This window comes from Danio aesculapii, chromosome 6 (genome assembly GCF_903798145.1).
Source record: "Danio aesculapii chromosome 6, fDanAes4.1, whole genome shotgun sequence".
Taxonomy (NCBI): Eukaryota; Metazoa; Chordata; class Actinopteri; order Cypriniformes; family Danionidae; genus Danio; species Danio aesculapii.
Window position 1 is genome coordinate 1,158,799 of NC_079440.1, and position 16,320 is coordinate 1,175,118.

A 16,320-nucleotide genomic window follows, 5' to 3' on the forward strand; every position below is an offset into this window, starting at 1 on the left:
TTAGGTTTGCTTATAATTGAGGCAGTGTTGGGTTAAAACAACCCAGCATTTTCAGAATGTCGATTCTTTGAGTGGCGTTTCTGGGCTTTATAGTGACTCTGGTTTATTTCATTTCAAGAGATCTGAAGTCTGATCACTACAGCTCTTATAATATATTATTGTGGATTATTAGAGATGCACCACACTCTCAGAAATTAAGGTACAGGAGCTGTCGCTGGGGCAGTACCTTTTCGAAAGATACATATTTGTACCCAAAGAGTCCACAGTGGTACCTCAAACGTGCATTTGAGTGCCCAAATGTACCTAAAAATTACCTTTGAGGTACCACTATGGACCCTTTGGGTACACTTTCGAAAAGGTACTGCCCCAGCGACAGCTCCTGTACCTTAATTTCTGAGAGTGCATGTACAGCTGCTCATATCTATAGTGTAGTTTCTGCATTATAAAGCATAATAACAAGCTGGAGTCTCAGAACAGCTGATGAGCCTCTGAATGATGGAGAAATAACACTGTGACCTGCGTATATTACTAGACCTGTCATCTGAGTGACTTCAGCAGAATCATTTAAAACAGTTTTATTTTCCCAATGCTTACACAACTATTAAAGCACACATCGAGTGTAATATTGAATCTTTTTAATGCTTTATTAACAAGAACTAGCATCTACAGTTTAATTGCACAACAAAATCATTTCCCATGCCTTTAAACAAGAATAAATCAAGAAAACAGGAGAGGGAATATAATCATCAGTTTATATTCTACATACATGTTCATATTTCTATGAGTTATTAAATGCACTTTTAGCACAGAAAATAGTCATGTATATCCACATTTCATGCAAATTAATGTAAATGAGGAGCATATATTAACTGTGACGTTATTTATCAGAATTCTGACTCGGAATTGTGTGTGTTTATATCTTTATTATCATTTCTATTATTATTGATTGGCGGGCACGAGCTTGCACATAAACCTGACTGAGCGCGCTCCTGCAGGAGTCACGACTTTATTCAGTGTATTGTTCTGGTGGATGATGAGGGCGCGTGTCCGCCAGGTGTCGCGCAAACACTGCAGGATAACAGAGACTCTCTCTGTGTGTGTTGCTTAATTTTCCATTGCGAATCCAGCAGGAACAGACTGTACTGCATACGAATAAATAATCAATATCGCTTTGTTGTTTTTGTTCTTCACATTCGCTCTCTTCCCGCATCAATCCCGCGCGCTTCCCCTCCGGACTCTCCAAACGCCTTTCTCATTATCGCCTCGTCACATGTTGACGTGTCCCGGCCGCAGCACTGCGGTTTTGGGGAGGAAAACGCAGGGTTTTCAGAATATATGCATGTGTTAATGCGCGATCTGCCGTTCGGTTCTGACCCAGGAGTTAAACGCTGAAACAGCTCCGCGCTCAAACCGGAGAAAACCGCAGGAAGAATAAAGCAACGCGAGGAAACCGGAGAGGAGGGGCGCGACGTGTGCGTTTCCTCTGCGCCGCAAGAATCCATTGAGAGAGAGGGGGGAGAGAGAGAGAGAGCAGGAGAGAGAGAAGGAGAGAGAGAGAGAAGAAAGGAAAAGCAGCAGCTCCACGCCACTCCTTTGTTTTAGGAAATCGCTTGAATCGCTCGAAGGTCTGGAATGATGCATCGCGTTTCTCTCGCGTTTCTCCGCGACGCCTGCTTCTAAAGGCGAACTTGTCGATTTTCTATTTAAATTCGACAGCAGCGAGATCCAAACCCTCCAGACGCGTTTCCTCCGCGTTCGCCCTCCATGTGTTCTAGCTCGCCGATCTTTCCACGGTTTTCCGCGTCTCTCCAGAACGCCTCCTGATTTGCTCGGAGCTTTTTTAATTTCTTTTCTACAGTTTTTGGCGTTCGGGCCCGAAAACACACGCGTCGCTCTTCAAAGGCCTTTAATGCGGCACGCGCGCGCGTCACTCTGTAACGGGTTTTAACGCGTCAGATGCGCGTCAGTTCTGCTCCATAAAGCGCCGCTGGTTTCTCTCTCTCTCTCTCTCTGTCTGTCGTCTTCGTTGTTCTTCATACGCAGCATCTGCGGCCCTCTTCAATGTTAATGTCGACCGACGTCGCATCTGTAATGCTGCCCGTGAGCCGCGGGATCCTGGACCGGGATCTGGACTCGGGTTCGGCCGCGGTGCGGGGGATGAAGCGCGGAGACCCGGAGCCGGAGGGCGCCGCTGCGGCGGGGGATTCTACCGGGGCTGAGTGCAAACGCGCGCGGATGGACGGAACCGAAGACATCGCGCAGGTAAGCGTCACGTTTCAGTATGCTTCAGTAAGTGCTGTGAATAAATGAGCGGGTGATAGTGATAGTGAGCCCCGGGCCCGTTATATGAGCTGAAAACAAACACTGACGGGCTGCTGCGGGCCCCCAGAGCTGCAATCTGAGGAGCCCGAGCATCTGAGGGCCGCTCTACTGCAGCAGATGCTCCTGAATGTAGAGCTGCTCTCCGAGGCCTGCAGGCTCCATCATCATCATCATCTTCTTCATCTCTCCATCCTGCGGTACTTTCCATTCTCTGTTCTTCATGTAGACAGACGTGATCTCATCTCTCAGTTCAGCACTTCATCCATCTCTCTCTCTCTCTCTCTATTAGTCTTTCTGTTGGTCTCTCTCTTCACTCAAAAATGCCATTTGTTCAAACTACTTATTTAAAATGAGCTGAAACAACACAATTCTTAAGGGTTTTTGGGAGGACAGCTTAATTGTTTTATGTTCAATACACTTAAATAAAAACGGTTCAACAAATGAATTGTGTTGAGCCCAGAATCTTTTCTGTAGGTTTCTCTGTCCGTTTTAAATTCATGAACCGGTTTATTGACATGATGATGTTATACATGTACAAAAACCCATTGAACAGTCTGTTTACCATCAGCATTTTAGGATTAAACAGCAATAAACAGTATATTTAAGAGTCAAGAGTCTGCAGGTTCATCTATACTCATGTGGAGTTGTGTGTGCTGTAAACATGCGGGGTTAAACTCAGTTCCTTCATGCTGTCCCAACACAACTCTATTGTGTTTACCGAATCATTTTTGCAGATGTAAGTGGTTCAAACAAAACAATTAAGTTGGACTTAAATAATCTTAAGAATTGTGTTGTTTCAACTCATTTAAAGTAGTTTGAACAAGCAGCAATAGTCACGTGTGTGTGTGTGCGCGTGCGTGCGTGTGTGTGTGTGTGTGTGAGTTTCTCTCAAATTGAAAAACTGAAACTTGTATTATTAGCATAACAAATGTCCCAGATGTGTCACCAAGGTATTTGTGTTTACATTACATGGATCATATTAAATTAATCAGTAGTAGTGATAGAAGCATATATATTAAGTTCATTTCACAAGCAACACTTTAAGAAAAACACAATAATCAATAATAATGATAAACAGTTTATTTAACAATAAAAAATTAGGATTTATTCATAACAATTTAGAGTTAAGTGTGTGTGTGTGTGTGTGTGTGTCTCTCTCTCTCTCTCTCTCTCTCTCTCTCTCTCTCTCTCTCTCTCTCTCTCTCTCTCTCTCTCTCTCTCTCTGTTCTCTTCTTCTGTTTCTCCAGTAAGTGATCTAAAGTGCAGCATGTGCTGTGGACCCTAATGGCTCATTCTCACTGGTTAATGGCTCAGGGTTTCTCTGACGGCTTTAAGACCAAGCAGATGTGTGTGTGTGTGAGAGAGAGAGAGAGAGAGAGAGAATGCTCTCTCGCTGGTGTAGCCCAAAAAAGGTATTGATCTGCTTGGAGAGTGTCTGGAAATGTGCCTGCAGCAGAGCTGGAGCTGGAGCGGGGGCTGCAGAATCAAGCCTTCACAAACACAGGAGAAATCAAGAGTTCAGATGCGAAACAGGCAAATAATCATCTCAAATAGTTCTCGAGCTCAATTTAAAGCTAAGAACAGATCAGTTTCATCCCATTTAAAGTGAATCTGAGGAGAAACTTTGCATCTGAACTCTTCAAATATTCCAGAAAAGAGTTTATTTAGAGCGCACGTAAACACACAGCTCAGATTAAACACACACGTCAGGGTAAAACACATCCTGCACTGGGACAGTGTGAAATAGTGGCTGAGAAGTCCTCTTGAATGCTTGTGTTGTGTTCCTCTAAGGTCAGAGATATTAAAATGGCATCAGTTTTTGCGCAGCTCCTACACAAACACACACACACACACACACACACACACACACACACACACACTGCGCGCCGTCAGAAGAGGATTTGCTGTATCACTGACAGTAAAGAGGCTTTCTGTTGTGCTAAAGAGATCTGCACTTGTTTCAGAGTGGCATTAGTCTCTGATCTCCCATTTATCCTGATGTGGGGGGGTTAATACACATACACACACACACACGCACGCACGCGCAGAGATTGGAGATTTGCAGATAAGCCCAGGCGTTTCTCATGTTGTACAGTGTTCTCTGTTGTGTCGGGTCGCTCTGCTCTGCTCTACTTACCCCACGTCTCCAGTAATTACCCTTATGGGATTGTGCACATGTGTTACCATAGCAACTCTGAACTTTGACCCCACGAGCCGGGCAGTAAAATCGGGGTGTGGTGGTGATGGTTATTGCCTCAGACAATAGAACACACACACACACACACACACATATGCGTTTGATTTCCACACGCATCTCAGCTTGACTTGTGTATCAGTGTGTGTGTGTGTGTGTGTGTGTGTGTGTGTGTGTTTAAACTTTACCTTTAGCATCTTTTGAGTTGTGCAAGTTTTGTATTTTCTGCCAATGGTGAGAGATGAATAACACTGGTTTTCCTTTTGACATGAGACTATTTCAGATTATTCTGTTTGTTTTAATGATAAACTCTCTTCATTTTGACTCGTTATTTCTGAAAGGAGATGATAATTAGTGCTCGTCTGGAAAATGCTGCTTGATTTGAGAGTTTAGAGAGATTTGGACTATAGTAACAGACAGCGTCTCTGAGTGAGAGCAGCAGTTTGTGCAGTGTTATTGGTGTCCGGTGATTTACTTTGGTTTAGTTCTGCAGCCAATAGTTTACTTTAAAAGACGTAGTTCTGTTGTAATGTGTGTATTTCTAGAGCGCATGTATCATGTGTGGTCATACACCCAAAACACTTTAAAGTCATGAGGGGGGTCTCTCCACTCCTCCACCAGTGTGCAGCTCCTCTTGGAGGATGCTCCGGCAGCCACAGGACAACAGCACCACCGCTTCACCACACACCAGCTGTAGGGGGAGTGGAGAGACCGTGATGGAGCCAATCAGATGGATGGGGATGATTGGGAGGCCATGATAGTTAAGATGGAGGGAGTTTGGCCAGGATACCGGGGTTACACCCCTACTCTTCACCAGCAGTGTCATGCGATTATTAATGAGCACAGAGTGTCAGGAGCTCAGTTTAACATCTCATCTGAAAGACTGCGCTCACTGACAGTATAGTGTCCCCTTCACTATACTGGGGTATCAGGACTCACACAGACAACAGTTTGAGCGCCCCCTGCTGTCCTCACTAACACCACTGCCAACAGCAGCCTAGTGTTCCCTGCTCAGCGTCAGTAAGGGACTGCTCTCGGGCTGCAGGGTGATATGCCTGTGGTTTTAATGTAGTAAATGTATTGGTTTTAGCTAGGGTATGGTAATGCTAGTTTCAGGTGTATAATTAATCTGCACAAGTTAATCTATTTAGTTTATTTAAATCAAAATATATCAATATCTAAGTATCAACACTTGTATAAATCTAAATATATGTTTATATTGGAATGAGTGTATGGGGGTTTCACAGTGATGAGTGGAAGGCTATCCGCTGTGTAAAACGTATGCTGGATAAGCTGGCGGTTCATTCCACTGTGGCGACCCCAGATTAATAAAGGGACTGAAAAGGAATATAAATGAATGAATGTCAATCTTTAATCAAAATCTGTGCTTCTGTTGTGGAACGGCAGTTCATGAGGACTCTGATTGGGTGAAATATGCTAAGCCACGCCCCTTTAATCATAAGTGTAAGATTAGAGGAGGAGCTCAAGTTTAATACTCCGCCCCCTACTCAATATTTGCACACACTGCAGGTTCAGTATGTACTCTAGTAATGTGACTGAAATAAGTGTAGTCAAAGTCCCGGCGTTCGGTCTGAATGGGGAAACATCAAATTCTCCAGAACTGCTAGCCAAGCTTATGATTGAGCTTCATATTAGGAAAAATCAATAACATTAAACAACATCTGTGTCTTTAGTTTCATTTCTAAATCTGCAGAAACTCACGTCTGGTCGAAACCCCTCCCCCGGACAATCGACAGTCTATAGCCGTCAGTGATTGGCTCCTGAACTAGAAGGCGGGCTTTATTCGCCATATAGTGATCAATGATTGGCTCCTGTACTAGTAGGTGGAGCTTTATTCGCCATATCCACCATTACACTTTTCCCCATTCTAAAAGATACGAGTGACGTGTGTTGTGTGTTCTACAGTGTTTGCTGGAGTTTAACTGGAGGCTGTTAATGGCGTCGATTATAAACACGAGTCTGAGAAACGCTACACACCTGAGCAGAGCTGATGGAGGAAACACACTGGAGGAGACACACATGTGAATGTCAGCTGTTCAGAATAGAGTGTGTGTGTGTGTGTGTTACGCTCAGCAGTCTGGTGTGTTTCTGAATGATATGGAGACGCTTGTGTTTTTATTAGCATGTGCTAGCGTTGAGTTTAAGGCTAACGGCGAAGGGTAGAATCATTCCAGACACAGCCGAGAAGAGTTTCCAGCTCTGAGCTCAGCTCTTGATCTCTCCTGACTCTTACTTTTTTTGGCGTCTGTGTGTGTGTGTGTGTGTGTGCGTGTTGAGCAATGTGTTTTTCTCATTCTCTTGTGCTGGTTATTCTGTACCTCACTGGAGGATTCTCTCTCTCTCACACACACACACGCACACGCACACACACACACACACACACACACACACGTGAAGATGATTTCAGGACGCCATCTTGAATGTGTTCAGCAGAAACACACACACCCTTATACACACACTCATCCAAACACACACTTATGTAAACACACACACACACACACACACACACACACACACACACTGAGGTAGCCGAGAGGTTTAAATGCGGCGTTCCCTCATTGGCCAATCCTCTGTTCTTATTCTCCTCCTCCTCCTCCTCCTCTACTCCTCCACCATCTGCTCTCTCTCTCTCTCTCTCCTCTCTCCTTTCTTCTGTCTGATCTCTTCATTCTCATGCTGGTGTGTGTGTGTGTGAGTGAGTGTGTTTTGTTGTATGTGTGTGTGTGTGTAATATGCTGTATGTGAGTGAGTATGCTGATCGTGTGTGTGTGTGTGTGTGTTTTGCTGTGTGAGTGTGTGTTGGCTGTGCTCTGTTCTTCAGTCCTTAAGGAAATGAGGCACATGACTGTGTGTGTGTGTGTGTGTGAGTGAGTGACTCATTGTCTCTCTCTCTGCTCTGGTCGTCTGCTTCACACACACATGGGCTCCAGATGTTAGTGTGTATGTTCTGGCGTGTGTTCAATGCAGATCTGAGCTGAACTCCTCCTGTGTGTGTGTGTGTGTGTGTGTGTGTGTGTGTCTGCTTTATATCCAGAGCAGAGACTAACATCAGCATTCCAACAATCCTCATCATCATTTGAAGGACTGTAATAGTTTAGTTTCAGACACTTCCTCATGATCATCAGACAGCTGAAGCTCTAGATGAGCTGGACTCATATTCATATACAGACATACTCACTTTTGGCTGAACTGCTCCTTTAAACGACTCCTGCAGAGCTCTGAACTGTGCATTTGTTATTGTTGTGTGACGTAATCTGAACCGAAACACAATGAGAGGCGGGGCATAGAGTAGCCCCTCCCATTTGTTAAAATAGCCAATAGCATTGTTTTCTTACTGCTCTGCCAGTGAGAGTGGTTGAGCTCAAGCGCATCAAATGAACAGCCAATGAGAAGAAGGGGGCGGGGCATGTCAGACAATACAGAGCATTTGATTGGTCGGAAGATTTGAAATCATTGATACATTTATGTGGAGGAGCCAAATTGCTAGATTTAGATGTTCCTCATGTGGACTTCATCTGTTTTGGAGACACTAGATTATAAATGAGCTCTGTAGGATACTGGGAAATCATGTGATATTGTTGTGATAACAATCTGTCTACAACATTTCCCTATAATAATGCTGCTTTTATTAGTGATGATTTAAAATCTTTTATTTATATGATGATATTAAAATCAGTGGCTGATTTAGGCACAGGCACTATAGGCAATCAATCGCCCAGTCTGGTATCTTACTGGGGGCAGCACTGAGAGTGCCCCAGTAAAAGCTTTGAGATGAGATTAACCTTATGCATGTGTATAGAGCGGTTAATAAAGACGTGACGGGTTATTCACATTAGGTGTCTTGTGCACACGCAAGTTTGTTATTCTTTATGTGCAACTGAAACAACACAGGTGAAAACAAATGAACGCATGTGAGCAGAAAGCCATTCCCGCGCACCCTGAGCCCGGTGTTTACATGCATGATGATATGCGTCGACATGCAAGACGGCAAAACTAAAGTTTATATGATGATGATCCTTTGACTAAGCATGACTATGAAGCAGAAAGGAGGAATAATGAGTCGGGGAGATGATGAAGACTTCATAATATTAATTCTCAGCCATGAGTGGGGTCTAAGACCACAGATAATTCTATAAAATATATATTTTTGTATTCTATTGAACTGTCCTAATTAATATTCATGCAAAAGCTTTAAAATATTGCTCCAGTTGTGTCGTTACATGGTTTTTAGTTACATTTAGGACTGATTTATGTTATTTTTTTAGAATAATTGTTGGATAATAATAATAATAATAATAATAATAATAAAATCTTATATTTAAAATAAATACATTTAAATATATTTATAATTTTTAAAAATGTATATATTTAAATAGTCAACCACCAATAAGTCAACCACATAGTGTCTTTATTTCTTGGAGGATGGGGGAAGGGGGATGTTTGGGGTGGTTTCGCCCAGGTTGCCATTTAAACTAGAACTGATTAAAATAAACCCATTTTTCAGATCTGATTAATTCTAATTGAGACTAAAATCTGTGTCAGAGGTCAAACATTGAGTCTCTTAACACTGTGAGTGAGTGTAAAGCTGATATGCAGATATTCTGACTGTGATTGGCTGGGTTTATTTCCCTCTAAGACCTTTAAGAATGATGGCAGTGAGTGTTCATCCTATCATACACGACTCTATAGCCTTCAACACATCCTCAGGCTTGATCAGTTAGTTGTGTAGAGACGTCTGCAGTGATGGAGATCATGCTAACTGCAGCAGTGTGGATTATTCCCCGTATCAGCACTGTCAACTGTGTGTATGTATGTGTGTGTGTCGCAGCAGTGTGTGTGTGCCTCAGGGTTCTGTACGAGGAGCACATTAGTTCCAGCTGGGAGCTCAAAGAGGCTGTTTATCAGGAGAAGATGAAGAGAAGCGCAGCAGAAATCACTCCTCATTCTCTGCAATAGGTCTGCTGCACCATGATGGAAAAACCTCTTTAGCGTCTCTGTGTTCAGCCTGAATGAGTTCAGCTTCACAGATCTGGCTTTTACATTACAGGATGCTGCTTTACTGTGATATATCTGTGTGTGTGCAGATACTGTAGATTAACCAGAACCAAACACAACACTGATCAACTCATCTAACATGCGCTGAAGATCACAGTTTATTCATTCATTTTCCTTTATTCATCAGGGGTCGCCACAGTGGAATGAACCGCCAACTATTCCAGCATATGTTTTACACAGCTGATGCCCTTCTAGCTGCAACCCAGTACAGGGAAACCCCTATACACACTCATTCACACACTCATACATGCACTACCGCCAATGTAGTTGATCAGTTCCCCTATAGCGCATGTGTTTGGACTGTGGGGGAAACCGGAGCACCCAGAGGAAACCCACACCAACACGGGGAGAACATGCAAACTCATACCCAGCCGGGACTCGAACCAGCAACCTTCTTGCTATCATGCTAACCACTGAGACACCATGCTGCCCTAAAACTAATATGTTAACAGAAAATATTAAGCGAAACCTAAAGAAAATCTCAAATCTAGTAAAGGTCGGGGAGTTTGTGTGTATCCAGAGCTGCAGCTCATTCTGAAAGTAAAGATCTGTATATATTACTAAGTCAATATGGTGAGATATTTTGGTGCGTTTGAACAAGATTTATAAAAGGCATATATTTATTAAAATAATATTTTAGTCATCTAATGATATTAGAAATAAAACAAGAGAATACAATTAAATTCATGCAAATAAAGCAAAAGAAAGTGACAAACGACACAACTCCAAATCAATGAAAAACTCTTTTTTTCCTCTTTTTAATTATTAATTTGTTTTATTGTTCTGTTTCTTTATTTCATATTTCCCCCATATATAATTTGACTGTTGATATATTCATGTTTGTGCAGTGATCTTCAGTTTATTGTTAGATTAGTGATCAGTTTCATCTTTGGTTTGGACTAATCTAATGTGTAGATGCTCACTGATATCACTGTAAAGCATCCTGCAGAAAACACTACTGTAGAAGAGAGATCTGTGAGGGGTACACTATAATTCTGTTTATTTATTTACCAATAACTGTTGAATTAAATATGATCTTTCCACTTCTGAAGATGTTCTGTGACTGAACTCTTATTTTAAACTGTTTAATAAAACTATTTAATTTAAATGCACAAAGATATAGAGCTATATTTACTGAGAAATGCACAAAAATCTACATTTTCAGAAGGAGGTGTAGTCGTTTATGCTGAGCGCTGTATATTAGCTCAAAGGGATGTTGGATGAACCCTTCCGGCTTTGGATTTCTGGGATATTTGATCTAATTCGATCTTCTCTTATCAGTGTGTGTGTGTGTGCGTGTGTGCGTGTGTGCGTGTGTGTGTGTGTGTGTATTCGGGCGACTGGCGGAGTGGTGCATGAAGGAAGCGTTACTGCAGGACTGCCGGTTTAACGTTTAATGATTACTGTACAGGAGATACACTGCTGCAGTTAATATTTACTGCAGAGATGGCGAGCGCATCAGGACACTCACACAACACGTCACACACCACTGATCTGAGCTCAGTCTGCACTTCTGAGCGAGCTGTGCAGTAAATACAGCCTCAGCTTCAATATGACAGTTCATGCTTCCTCAATAGTCACGACACAGAGTCTGCAGTGTGGATTAGGGCTGATCGATTATTGGACAAATCATAATCACCATTACATTGCTCATAACTGGTATCGGATGGGCTGAGGGGCATAATACTCTCTTGGCTTTGAAATAACATTCAGATTTTGGACTCTGAGCTTCAGTTCTTTATAGATCATTTCCAGTTTAGTCTATATTAGTACAAAATGATGATTTTAAAGTTACAGCTTATAATATTGTTTTCATTAAAAAATAATTGCAATTACTGATTGTTCAAATACTTCTTTAAAATGAGCTGAAACAACACATTTCTTAAGATTTTTGCGGGACAACTTAATAGTTTTAAATGGGGCTGAGCAATATGTCGTTTGAGCATTGATATCGCAATCTGTATGTTTGCATTAGTCACATCACATCACATTATATTATTTATTAAAGATTAAATGATAAAGATATTAATGTTTTCTACAGTGTTATTTAACGTTTGATTGTTTAATTTATGTAGTTGAATAAGACACTGTTTATTTATTGCACTTTTAGTTTTGCTCTGCTGTATTATTATATTTTATACAAATGAACTGCAGAGAAAAACACTCGATCATCCTAGTCAATCTAAATTAATCAAACCTTTCCAAATCGAGCTTTTTAAACCAAATATTATTCATATCACAATAGAAATCACAGCAAAACAAAATACTGCAGTGTCAGACTTTTCCAGTGTCGTGCAGCCCGATTTTTATGTTCAGTCCACTTACACTTGTTACAGTCACTGTTAATGTTGGGACAATATGAATGAATGAAGTTATCTTATTAGTCTAAATCAAAGTGGATTGAACAACAAAACAATAATGTTGTCCATCAAAAACTCCTGAGTCGTGTTTCAGCTTATTGTGTATATTAGTAGTTTGCGTTTATAAAATTGCATTAAATAAGTAATAAATTAATGTCTATATAGTAAATAAATGATCTGATCCTGATTCAGAAAATAATTTTAGTGTGTGTGTGTGTGTGTGTGTGTGTGTGTGTGTGTGTGTGTGTGTGTGTGTGTGTGTGTGTGTTTGTCCTGCTGATGCTCTTGTTTTAATGTGTGAACAATAGTGTGTGTGTGTGAGGCGCGAGTGAGCGACACTAATCTGATTAAACTCATCTGTAGACCAATTAAACACACTGAGCCCAATTAGAGGCGCTGCACTGATCACATGCAGGACATCCCATAATGCACGCCGGAGAGCCAACACTGAGGGACACTCACTGGGATTAGATATGTTTGAACACAAGTGACTTTGCAAGAAAATAAACCTGTTTTGGGAAGTTTGTAACGTGCTGAAGAACATACTGTAATTAGAGATGAACGAGATATGACGAAAAATCCTGATAATGATGTACAGGCGGAGACTGTGAAATAAATTTATTTTTATTCATTTTTTTTCTAAGGTGCTGTATTTAGCTTAATATTATTGCTTTGGAGCATAGAATAAATCATTAAAACATGTTAAGGTCAATATTATTAGCCCCCTTCAGCAATATTAGTTTTGGATTGTCTCCAGAATAAACCACTGTTATACAATGACTTGCCTAATTACCCTAACTTTACCCTAATTACCCTAGTGAAGCCTTTAAATGTCACTTTAAGCTGAATACTAGTGTCTTGAAGAATATCTAGTCTAATATTATGTGCTGTCATCATGACAAAGAGAAAATAAATCAGTTATTAGAGATAACACTATTAACACTATTATGATTAGAGATGTGTTGAAGAATAAATTTTTATATAAGGGCTACTAATTTTACCTTCAACTATATCATCATCATCATCATCATCATCATCATCATGTAGTTTATAAATATTTGCATGAAAGTCTTATATATATATATATATATATATATATGTACGTACGTACGCACGCATGCACGCGCGCACACACACACACACACACACACACACACACACACACACACACACACACACACACACACACACATACATGCGCATATATATATATATATATATATATATATATATATATATATATATATATATATATATATATATATATATATATATATATATACACATACATATATACATATTAAAGTCTGTATGTGATCATATTTCTCATTTTATTTACAACTTTAAGACAAATGTTTGATTTTAAAACAAAAAAAGTGTAGAAATAAAAGGCATTTCAAAAACTGCTGTGATTATCGGCTCAATGTAAAAATAAATCTCTTAATAAAATGTAAACGGTGTAAGATTGCAGCTTTTTCACGATGCTGTTCTTCATGTTTCTGTCTGCATCTCTGTAATGGCGTGTAATATTGCACTCTTATAAATGATGTAAATGCACACATGACCATAAACAGTGTTGTGGCATCACAAATAAAACCATTGAGCACAGTCTGAAATAACAGACTGTCATATTGCAGAGCTGTAGTGGAGAGTGAACTCCTGCCGTTTCTGTGCTGTAGTGTGTGGAAGTGATGATGATGCTGTAATAGTGAAGGTTAAACACTGTGGGTCAGTGTGTGTGAGCTGCGCTGGTCATCTCAGAGCTCTTCAACTCTTCATATCTCATCTCTCTCTGTCCAGTAATAGTGGGATTATGAAGAGCGTTTGCCCTCAGCTTTAATTGAAGGCTTCATTATTGTCAGATTGACTCCTGAACTGACGGAGAGACTGATTGAGTCTTCTGTCATGGAAAGCTGTGCAGCGTCATCATATATATACAGCAAGACAATATTAGCCCTTTGTTGTTGTTGTTGTTGTTGTTGTTGTTATTATTACTCGGTGAATTAGGCAAGTCCTTCTGTAGACAATTGATTCATAACATCATTTTTTTAAAGTTCTATTTATTCCACATTTCCACGTTAAGTGAACTTAATTCATTGTCCCAACACAAATTGATTAAGTTAACACAACAAATGTAAGTGGATTAAACATAAAACTAGGGCTGCACAATATAGGAATAATCTGACAGTGCAATATTTAGTTTTGCTGTGATGTATGTTGTAATATGAATATCATTTCAGCTCTATTTGGAAAGACTGCATTCATTTAGATTGTCTGGGATGATCGAGTGTTTTTCTATGCTGTGCATTTGCATAAAATATAATAAATTCATTTATTAAAGTGATGTGCTATGTACAGTTTCACTCGTCCTCCACTTCTTCTAAACCTTTAGGAGTTTCTTTCATCTGCTGAACACAAAAGAAGAGATTTTGAAGAATGTTTAAAACCTGTAACTATTGCCTTCCGTTTGTTTGTTTTTTTCTACTATGCAAGTCAATGTTTACAGGTTTCCAACATTCTTCAAAATATCTTCTTTTGTGTTCAGCAGATGAATGAATCTCCTAAAGGTTTGGAAACACTTGAGTAAACAGTGAGCACATTTTTATTTTTAACAATGTTGACTTAGAATATATCTGCTTTTATTCCAGCAAAACTAACAAATGAGATTCTCTAGAAGAAATAAAGATTATAAGAAATACTGTGAACATTTCTTTAGCCTAAAATCTTTTATTTCAACTATTCCTCTGATTATCATACGGCTGAAATAAGAAGTGTTCTGTTAAATATTACGCTGTTATTTATTCATTTCATGGTGTTTAACAGTGACATTTTATTAATGAAATTAATTACATTTTATTGAGCAATATTTCATGTTTGGACTGAAATTATTAATTCTTGAAAAGCTTTTTACATTTTATTATTTATTATTTCTACATTCTTAATCAAACATTTTGCCCTGAAGATCAAAATAAAGTGAGAAAAATAAATGGTTATAAATGAGCGCCGACTTCACATATACTTTAAAATAACAGGGAAACGTGGAGTGGAGAAATGCTGTATTATTATTATTATTATTATTATTATTATTGTTGTTATTATTATTATCATTATTATTATTATTATTATTATTATTGTTATTATTGTTATTGTTATTATTATTATTATTATTCATTCATTTTCTTATCGGCTTAGTCCCTTTATTAATCTGGGTGTAGCCACTACAGAATGAACCGCCAACTTATCCAGCGAATGTTTCACAGAGCGAATGCTCTTCCAGTTGCAACCCATCACTGGGAAACATTATTGTTGTTGTTGTTGTTATTAATATTATTATTATTATTATTATTGTTGTTGTTGTTGTTGTTACACAGAGAAAAACAAATCGCTTTAATAAAATCACTTTATTTCTAAATTTTTTCTTTGCATATAAACCACCATAAATTACCTTTTGTGCATGAAATGGGCTGTAAAAATCTTGCCTGGCTTTATTATTATTATTATTATTATTATTATTTATTGATTATTGATTGTGTCTCAGTTGCTCAGGGAACAATCACTGAGTGGTTTAAAGGGAATCTAAAGCGTTAAACTGAGGCTATAGTTTCAGTGTTTTAGATTAGCATTCTAGATTACAGCAGCTGTGTGTGTGTGTGTGTGTGTTGGTGTAGTTAATCTCTCTTTATCTTCTTTTTCTCTCTGTAATCCCTCCATCCGTCTCTTTATCCCGTTATCGGCGTCCGCTTCACATCTGCTGTGTTTTCAGAGCTGCTCTTCTGCACACTTTAGCGTCTGTAGTCTCATTAATAATGGACAAACAGCAGCTTTAGGCCTCAGACGTCACGTTAAGGCCAGCTCGGCAGCATTGTGCTCTCAGATACATTTGATCAAACACTGTCTGCTCAGAAAATGAGGAATATTCACAAGCAGAGACAAATACTGGCAGGTAGAGACACAGTTAAAGGGTTAGTTCACACAAAAACAGTGAACATGTCATCATTTACTCCCAAACAGGATTGTCTGAAGAATGAAAAGAGCAGACATTTACTTACTACATTCAGAATGTCTTCATTTGTGTTCAACAGAAGGAAGACACATAGGTTTTGTGGATATTATACATATTTAAAGGCACAGTTCATCCATAAAGAATGAAGATTCTACTTGAAGGTCCTGTGAAAATTTTAATTTATTTTGGATGTTTCAATGTGTTAGTTTAAGGATATCTATAAGCTAGTGTCTCCAAAACAGTGTCAAATTCAGAAGATATTCACCGGCCACTTTATTAGGTACACCTGACTAGTACCGGGTTGGACCCCTTTGGCCTTCAGAACTGCTTTAATCCTTCATGTCAGAGATTCAACAAGCTACTGG

At 39.5% G+C, this 16,320-nt stretch overlaps 1 protein-coding gene across 4 annotated transcripts in view; it reads left to right on the forward strand.

Moving 5' to 3' along the window:
• Nucleotides 1-1,134: 1,134 nt before the first annotated feature.
• Nucleotides 1,135-16,320, forward strand: part of rbfox2 (RNA binding fox-1 homolog 2) — a 50,821-nt gene continuing 35,635 nt past the window's right edge. For 2 of the 4 annotated variants that reach the window (XM_056459296.1, XM_056459295.1), the window contains exon 1: nucleotides 1,135-2,262. In XM_056459296.1, coding sequence (XP_056315271.1) covers nucleotides 2,062-2,262 — 201 coding nt within the window. In that variant the 5' untranslated portion in view covers nucleotides 1,135-2,061. The remainder of the gene's footprint in view (nucleotides 2,263-16,320) is intronic. The other 2 variants (XM_056459293.1, XM_056459292.1) reach the window with 2 other exon arrangements.